Here is a 9264-nt window from a genome sequence, read left to right as displayed (position 1 = left end):
GAGTGACATCCATCAGCGATGCGTTGTTATTTTTCCTTCTTTCCTCGTGGAATGTTTTTTTTTTTGTTGTTGTGGGAAAGTTACCTTTTGTTTGGGTCCATTTCCTGTGCCAGGAGACTCACAGACGGTCCCAACGAGTGACGGGGGGGGGGGGGGGGGGGGGGCACGTTGGCACTAAGAAGCCACCGCTTTCAGGCAACTTCTGCAAGCAAATAGTTCTGTGAATGAACAGGACTTACATCACGAGTCCAGTCGTGTGAAACAGTGATGTCGAGTCTTCTCTTGGGGAGCGCAGACTAAGGTGCTTCGTGGGACGCGTCTACGGTCCGGGACACAAAAGGCTCGGAAATCAAAACGATGAGAAACAAAATGAACTCATAAGTCGTGTTCAGAAATTTGACATTTGTCTCAAGGCCGTGTACTTGATTTCATATCTTCAATCGAATTGTTCCCAGTCAGGATCACTTGGGACGTCACCTGACCAATGTGACCAATCATCGGGTGTGAAGTAAAAGTTAGGAACACCCCGCCCATTTACAGTGAATCCATGCATTATTGACCATCCCCTCCCAAGTCCATTTCTAAAACAAAGCTAAAAACACCAGTCGGTTTATTATTCACAACCTCTGATATGATTAATTATATGATTTGCATCACCAATGGGGTAACCGTGGAGACGAAAAGGGCCTACGATGCTGCTTCATATCAAGGAGTGTGTCTCGTAATTCATATGCAAAGTGAGGAAACACAAAGACGCCCGATAGAAAAGACTTTACATCAAAAGGTGCCCGGTAGAAAAAAAACGATGAATCAATCAAGTCTTTTCGACGATCTCTCGTAACAGGAAGGTACAAAACACTTGGACCGAAAAACTAAATCTTAACACCAACGACACAAGTGGCCCATTCATGATTAGGCAAGATATTCAAAAAAAGGGGAGGATGTGGCCTTGTGTCGCTTTCAGTGTCGTGTGCTCTTCTGGTGATCAATAAAATCAGGAGACACTGACGGTAATTTAAAGCTTCTAGAAAAAGCTCATCGTAACATAATCATCTTCTGACAAATATAATAAGGACTTTTTTTTTTTTTTTTTCATATACAATTTTTAATCTGCATATTTCTGCAGAAATCCTGACATAGTGATAAAATCTGAATCTCTAAATGGGGTTTCGGTCCATTTAGTATACTTTTTACATTATCTTTCTTTCTCCATATACAAATTCATACAATCCGTGACAATCAAAAACATTATTATCCAACACGTCTCTTTCGGTATAGTTTCGCCGTCACGACTTAATGGAAATAAAGCTACATTTGTACTGAAAAGGTCGAGGGAAACGCATCATTTCTCCCTGTAATACAGCAGATATGCTTTCAGCGACTCGGGCAGCGGTAAAGACATTATTTGGTCTCTCAACATGTTCACTTGCTTGAGGATTTCAATGTCGCCAAGGTCTCTTTCTTCCTCCTCCTCCGCCGCCGCCGCCGCCGCCACTTCCTTGCGCTCTTCCTCGGCGTGCTGCTGCTGCTGCTGCTCCTCCTCCTCGCTCTCCACCATTTGGGGGATGAGCTGGTTGCCCACGAACACGTAGGTGCTGATGCGGCGGCGGCGGCGGCAGCGCCTGCGCTTGCGCTTCTGGGGGAGCCTCTGCGCCACGTCCTTCCCCAGCGCCTCCTCCTTGGCCAGGCTCCTCAGCGTGCGCCGTATGTAGATCCGAGACAGGTCCTGAAGGCCGCGCACGGTCACAGGGGCTAAAGGGCGAAAAAAACGGAGAGAGAAAAAAAAAAAAAATACGGAGACGACAGTGGGGGGGGGGGGGGTGGGGGAGAGCTTCACGCGTCAAGGGGAGACATTGCTGTCGGAATGGTCTCGTCACGTCACTGTCAATGTCACTGTCTGACTATGAAATATTGCCTGCGTCACACTTGGAGACCAGTTGGGTCATCATAAAAACACAAGGAGTTTGCTTTTTTTTTTTTTTGTTGTTGTTTCTTATTCTTTTGTGCGGCTGGGGAACTTACGCAGCTGGACAGCGTCGGGCTTCTCTCCATCAGCTACGCTCTGCTGGGCCAAGGGGGCAAAGGACACCGCCAGGATGTTTTTGCTGTCCCATGTGCACTGGCCAGTCCTGGTTATCTGGGTCAGCTTCATAAAGAGGCAAAACCTGAACTTGACACTTATAAAATATAAAATGTTCTGTGACACCAGGGAGCAAGAAGCACAGTTTCTTTCAAAATTACTTTTTTTGCCACCCGAATAGAGGAGATTCCAAGAAAAGAGTCGCTTTGCGCCTCTACAGAAACATGTTTGCTTGTTGAACAACATTCACACTAACGATCTTATTCCAAATGGCACGTGTTGGTCATGGTTGGCAGATGCACCCAAACACTGTGAAATCAAAGATGAACTTTACTCCTTTTACCCACTGCTGTAACAAAAAAAAAATTGTCATTGTGGGTCGTTTTTTATATGCAGTACTAGTCAAAAGTTTGGACATGTTTTCACATTCAATTCAATTTGATTGTTCAATGACATGTGTCAATATGACACGTGTCAATAACTGCACATTAGTCCCGTCTGTTCTTTACCTCATTTAGTTTCCTTCATCCGAACCGTGCTGCATACACTCGGAGCAATGTGAATGTACCTACTTGGCCAATAAAGCTCATTAAGGGTCATAAATGACCCGAGGCTGACACTAATCCCCGACCATATGCATTTAGATCCCCTTTGCGCGAAGCGAGAGGCCCCCACCACCATTAACATTAATATAGAGCAGGTTGGAGATCACCTCTAAGTGATGCGATCCATTAAATAATATCGAGTGGGGGAATAAAATGTCTTGATGCCTGGTTACACGAGTACCCTGCCATGTCTTTGAATCTCAGTTCATAGCGGTCCAATCGGAGGAGGGGAGGGGGGGGGGGGGGGGAGGTAATGTTTGTTCTTTTACAGAGGTGGTTACAGCGGACGCTTGGTGCAGATGAAAGGACTCAACAAAAAAAAAATATCTTTTTAAATGGATTTGCATTAGAGTGGACGACGTGGTACGAGCAGATACGGGTTCGGGTTTGCTTTCATGCTGGTGAGAACCCCAAAAAAAGATTTCTCACAATATGCTGATTATTTCCCCCCATCGTGATTCGTAAGCCTGTGCAGGCTGTTTTTGTCCTTATTAAGGCCAAGTACATTATTTAAAAACAGCATCACATCTCATTTCATCCCTCATGAGTAAATCGCCTTCTCTAAACTCAAGTCTTAATTTACTAGCGACATAAAGTCTCTAATCTTAGTCCAGCTGTGTCCAACATCCTTGAATCTGTCGTGATCTTTACCCTCCTGGGTGGAAAAAGTTCAACTGTATTCTCCACCAACTTCCCTATAGTCCCCACAGTCTGTCCACACTTAAATAAAACATGTATTTATACAGCCCACTGCGAGCTCCTCACACGGCTGCTCGAATCCAGGGGCAGTTGTGCCTCAATAATGCATGTGAACGTTGCATAACCAGTCTTGTAGGTTAAAGCTATTTTACCTGTTTCCCCCCCCCCATCGTGTGTTAGCTTTTTGAATAGCGATCAGTTTGTGTCGCTTCGGTATCGTTCCGGAGGCTCGCGAGCACTTACCTGGTCTTCTATGGGCATCACCAGAATGCCTCCGATTTTGAGCAGCACTTTCATGTAATTTTCATGGTCCTTCTGCACGCCCGCGCCGCAGTAGATGCGATCGTACTGGTGACTGTCTGTTGAGATCTCAAGGCAATTTCCCACCACAAAGACGGGTTCGCAGAACTCAAACCTGTGAAAAAATAATGACAACCAGTGGATGAAATACATAAAAACAAATTGTTCATCAATGGGTTTTTTTTAAAATTTCTTTCAGGATCATCACATTGCTGCTGCTGCTGCGACCAAATCATGCAGATTAGATGGAGAGAAAGACATGAAAATGGGATTCATTTCCAAGACAAGAGACGAACTGGCAGGTCTAACTGCCCCACAATGTTTTTGTTCAAATGGCCAAGATAATAATGTAAAATCACAAACATCAAATAAACCACAGTGAGTGAGCAGGAGAAGCGCTCGTAGTGAGAGCACGTTACATCGGGACAAGCGGGCTAATTGCTAAGCTAGGCAAACAAAGAGGGACACAGAGGGGTGGAGCCAATTACAATGAAACACAGGACAACCCAAAAAGAAAAGACACATTTGCCTTAAATAAGATGTACTTACTTATCAAAGCTGTCGCTGTTCTTTATGAAATCATCCAGTTTCTCTCTGGCATATTCAACCACGTCCTTATGGAGCTCCACTCCATGGCTCACACCAAAGGGCCCTTGAAAAAAAAAAAAAGAAGAAAAGAACACACAACAGGAACAACATTTTCATTAAAATCAATTACAAATGACTGTGACTTCATCTCCATGGTCTCTACGGTCCTGCTATAGCTGATGCACTGATTTGCAGGCGTACCTTTGTAGTACATTTGTTCAACTTGGACTTACGGTGACACGTGGAAAGCGCACTGCTTACCTATGATAAGGCCAACCATTGTGCTGAGGTAGCCAGTCCCGCTGCCCAGGTTGAGGAAAGAAAGCCCAGGCTGCAGTTTGAGGGCCTCCATCACCTCGGAGTAAATGCACGGAGCGGACAGGTGTATGTTGCCGTGCTTCCACGCCAAGTCTTTGTAGGCACTGTCCCGGTAGCCGTCCAGGTAGTAGTCACCGCGGTCTATGGCCCGAAAGGCCTGCTCCACTTTCTCCGTCCGGATGTACTGCGCCTCCTTCAGATTGTCAATGAGGTCGTCGTTGTCCTCCCCGGCGCTCACGGCTCCCCCCATGGCGAAAAGAGGAAGAGAAACACAAAAGGGCCGAAACTCGCACTTCCCGGGGTGAGCGATCCCGAACCTCAGCGTGGCATGGGGCCACGGGGCGCCTGACCTGAACGTGGCTGCCGCGGTGGCTCCTCGGGGCGCCGGGGGTTCACACGCCGGTCATGTCAAGGCAGGCGAGTGACCTGAGAAGAGATTACATAAACACGTCAGGGCGCCCGCGCCGCCAGTGGGATGCAGCCTCTGCGCAGGAGTCGGATGAAGATGAAAGGAGAGATTTGACAATCTTCTCTCACGATAGTGGGTTTTTTTTTTTTTTTTTTTTTTCTCTGCCGAGAAACAACCGAAAGAGACAAGACCCGAAGAATGAATGGAATTTACATAAATCAGTGGTCATCCAAATTAATTCACCAAAAAAGACAATTATACCGTGTGTATAAAAGCTGCATCTATTTGAATATTAATTAGATCTGGCAAAAGTCAACGTTTGAAAAGAATCCAATAATACAGCGAGGTATTTTAATTGGATAATATAATTTGTGGCTTTATAAAGTGAACCTTCAAATGACTATTTTCACACCATTAACTCCTGAGATCACCTCCAGACACACTCTCCGTATAGAAGCTGTTTACTCTCATTCAACATGATGAACTATATATTCTTCCTCTGCTGGCTCGCAGGGCTTCATGGACCAAAGCCCTCATTAATGTCATTTGTAACCTGTGATTTTGCAGCAGACACATAGCTGTTAGTCATGCTACGTGCACAGTGTAATGTGCTGTACGGCTTTTTTTTTTTCTTTTGTTTATTTAAAGCCGGAATGATTAGTTTAACAAATTATTGAAATGCCAAGAGCCTCCTCAGCATCTCCACGTGTGACTCAGCTAATAAGGATGAATTCAGAGGTGACTTTGTAGTGAGAGGCCTGCTAAAGGTCATTTTACATTGGCTCTTTCTCGTTGGGGAAAATCACCACGGATTCGTTCAGCAGCCAATTGCACAGCTGTGTATTGCACCATTTTTTAAATTTTTTTTAATACCCTTCGGCCCACTCTGTAATGCACTCTCCTTTTGAGTAGCCCGCACAAGAAAATCCAGGAAATGCGTCAAGGGAGGTATTGTACAAGCATCTGTGCAAACAGGAAACCACTGGTCGAACCGTGTGGCGCCACGTCGGGCTGCTGGGATCCAGGGAACGAGTCGCCGAGCCCCGCGGGGGGGGGGGGGGGGGGGTGGGGGGGGGCGTCAGTAACGGGTCCTCCTGCAACACCAGATCAGCGCCGGTGCTGTAGCGAGCCACCGAATGGCACCCGGGGGCTGCAGAGCGGCGTGAACACACCGCTGAGAGGGAACAAGCTGCGATCCTCGCTACCAGCGTTTTGAACTGGACGTGCAGACGCCTCAGCAACGAAGGCCACAGTGGCATTATTCTCATTAGGGGAAAATAACGCAAAGTAAATTTGCACTGGCGGTAACGTGACGAGGGCCGAATTAGAAGCCACAGCGTGGGCGCAAAGTTGTTTTCCGCACCGCTTTCTCGCGTATTCACTGAAGCAAAGGATACGAGCATCTCCAAATTACGATGTAATTAATAAGAGAATGTCTCTGTGGAAAATAAATTCACCAACAGATTTATCCGCAATGTCAAACGTATTATTAATACAACCTGTGAACAAATGTGCTTTGCAAAATGCTAATTTCAAAGTGCTCATTTGTTTCGCTACAAAAGGCACCCGAGTTGAATATGTTATTGAAGTCGGAGTATTCATCGGTGCAAAGGAGCGTGTTGTTCCTCCCCCCGCTGAGTGAGAAGAAAAAACACCTGATTTAAAACACGGCGTTGTAATTCAGAACATCACTCATGTAATGTATATTACCTTTTGAGGACGCTACTCTAATTCTAGTGCCGCCAACAGGTCAAATATTTCATTTCCTGACCTGAAAAACTAATGAACCACATCCCATTAAATCTTCCGTGCTGGGCACGCAGAAGGTAAATCATAACGATGTTGGTCACTTAATGACCTTGTTTCTCGCAATGAAAATGTCCAACGTTGACATCATTTACCTCAAAACCTGATCACGGTGATGTTTGCTGAATACGTTAACAGTCCTCAGAAGTCTCATCCTTTTGAATTTGAATAACCTGCCAACCTCTTTAGACTAAATTCAGAAATTCAGTGTCGAGTTTGTTTAAATATTAAATTTGAATTCTTTGAAACCCCCCCCCCCCAGGAGTACGTCTTCCTTTCCTGTCAGAACGTTTTGGGCAATGTTAGTTGGTATCAGATAAAGACAGTCGTCCCCACAAGATGCCACAGAGTCCAATGAGTCACTCCTCATAGGGACCTCTTCCTTTAGTACTAGTACTTGGAAGACTGGAATGTGAGAAACTGCCATGAAAAACTGAAAAGCAGTGAATCATTACTTTTGATTAAGTTAAGATCAATGCGGCTATTCCCCGGACTCCATCCCTGGGTTAGCAGTAAAGATGTTATGGTGTGATCAGACGGACTGGGAATGTGTGTATTTGCCTCCATCTTTATTCATGCGAGTCAATTAGTCACAAACTGCTGCAGAACGCGACGGTTGAGGCGTCTGTTGTGGCCGCTTAAGCCAATAGTGGTATAACTCAAGTGACAAAAATAGTTAAATCTCTTAAGTCATGTTTTTCTTTCTTTTTTAAAAGAATTTTGAAGATTTCAGAGGTCAACTTGTTATCAAGCCAGCTGCTTGATTGTAAGTCACTGGATGAGTGCCATCTAGTGTTGAGATAGTAGTAGGGGATGAATGGGAAATGTGCAGAAGTCATACATTTAGTTTTAAATCAATTAGAAGTTATCAAGAGATATCGGCAGTAAGAAGGGGAGAAATCCTTTGCCACCTTTTATAAAGACGGCGTTATTTAACAATTAATGGAAAATCTGCAGGTTTTGTAAAGTAGATGGGAAAAATGTATAAATATATTGGAGTAATTCATTAAATTAGAATTGTGGTACTTTGTGCATTATTTAGGACTCGGAGCAGCAACATTGCTTCACACACAAAACAATTGGTTATTGTATATTATGGTATTTACAGACGCTTCGATGAACCCCTCGACTGACACCCGATGCAGCCAATCGGCTCGCTGCCTGGTCACGTGCCGCAGTTGCCACACAGACAGGCGGCCCGTCGGCCAATCAGCTGCCGGGACACTTTCTTCGCACTGCGTGTGACGACGAAGCAAAACAACAACAGCGCTTTCCTCCCCGCCGAGCGTTAGTGACCGAGACCCTTTTCTTGAACATCCGTGTCCAAAACCCCACAAATGTGACAATGCTGAGTCCAGCGTGCGTTGCACCAGCAGACACACACACACAGACACACACACAGAGACAAACAGACCCCCCCCCCCCACACACACTAAAGCACGGAGTGTGATTTCTTGCACCCACTCCGCCGTTGCTCCCACTTGTCGACCATAGACCGCAGTCTGCCTCTCGGAGGTGTGAATGACCTCAATCTTTAAGCAGTCGAACAGCCAAACCGGTTCGTTTAAAGCGACGTCCCCCGTGTGCTCTAGTGACTGCCGTGGCACAAACAAACAAAAAAACAAACACAAAAACAAACCCCTTGATTCCTCTGAGTTTAGTTCCGCTCGGTGTGAGCGACCGTTTGGGACCGAGAAGTCTCACACAGACACACACAAACACACACACACACAAAAAGACGACACGCATTACAAAAACAACCGTTGGTGAAGGCGCGAGTTTAAAGCCAAGATGGTGGCGAGTTCACGCCGATGGGAGCCCTCGGCTAACGCTAGCTGCCCGTGGGCCCGAGTGCGCCATCACCACCACGGAGACAAAGCGGGTTAGGTAAGCTCGAGTCTTTATCCGGGCCAGCAAAACACACACACACACACACACAAGTTTAATGGACGCCTACACGAATGGCACACACGTCAGCGGTACGAACGGGCCGGCGGACACGGACACAAACACGGCAGTTAGTGTTAATATAAATAACACAGCTAAACTCAAAAGAAATACTCACGATGCCGTGTCGCATTGAGTGGATCCTCCGAGCAGTCTGACTCTCAGACGTTTAGCAGACCCCCGTTTTTTTTGTTTGTTGTTGTGTGTGTGTGTGTTGTGTTTGTTTCAAAGGAAGAGCCTGGACTGGACCCGGGCCGAACCGCGCCAAGGTGAACTGGCGTCACTTCGGGTCGAGCTAAGTTGTTTCGCGGCGAGCCGCCGAGTCTCCGCGCGAGGAGAGGATGTAAACACGGGTCACGTGGCCCGCGTGTTGCCGAAGGAGGGAGGCACTGTTGCTCCCGCTGACGCTCGATCCACATCCAACCAGCGGGGGGGGGGGGGGGGGCTTTGTTTACATTTTCTGTTGGGGTCCAGTCGGATAGATTTTAATACAGGGAGAAATGACAACCGTA

The 9264-nt window shown here is 46.4% G+C and overlaps 1 protein-coding gene across 1 annotated transcript; it reads right to left on the bottom strand.

Moving 5' to 3' along the window:
* Positions 1-1054: 1054 nt before the first annotated feature.
* Positions 1055-9171, bottom strand: pcmtd1 (protein-L-isoaspartate (D-aspartate) O-methyltransferase domain containing 1). Its single transcript, XM_037457593.2, has 6 exons — positions 8871-9171; positions 4534-5016; positions 4234-4336; positions 3628-3799; positions 2023-2146; positions 1055-1752 (listed from the first exon to the last, which is right to left on the bottom strand). Exons 2-6 carry the CDS (start codon positions 4838-4840, stop codon positions 1343-1345), a joined length of 1116 nt encoding a protein of 371 aa, XP_037313490.2. The 5' UTR covers positions 4841-5016; positions 8871-9171; the 3' UTR covers positions 1055-1342.
* Positions 9172-9264: the final 93 nt, after the last annotated feature.

This window comes from Pungitius pungitius, chromosome 15 (genome assembly GCF_949316345.1).
Source record: "Pungitius pungitius chromosome 15, fPunPun2.1, whole genome shotgun sequence".
NCBI lineage: Eukaryota > Metazoa > Chordata > Actinopteri > Perciformes > Gasterosteidae > Pungitius > Pungitius pungitius.
This window is presented reverse-complemented; position numbering and strand designations above follow the sequence as displayed.

Excerpts from the sequence above, each read along its gene's own strand:
- pcmtd1 (XM_037457593.2), bottom strand. The coding sequence starts at position 4,840 with ATGGGGGGAGCCGTGAGCGCCGGGGAGGACAACGACGACCTCATTGAC. Across the intron at positions 3,800-4,233 it reads AACAGCGACAGCTTTGATAA|GTTTGAGTTCTGCGAACCCG; the intron begins GTAAGTACATCT and ends ATTTTTTCACAG. Across the intron at positions 2,147-3,627 it reads TGATGCCCATAGAAGACCAG|CTGACCCAGATAACCAGGAC; the intron begins GTAAGTGCTCGC and ends CTCTTTATGAAG.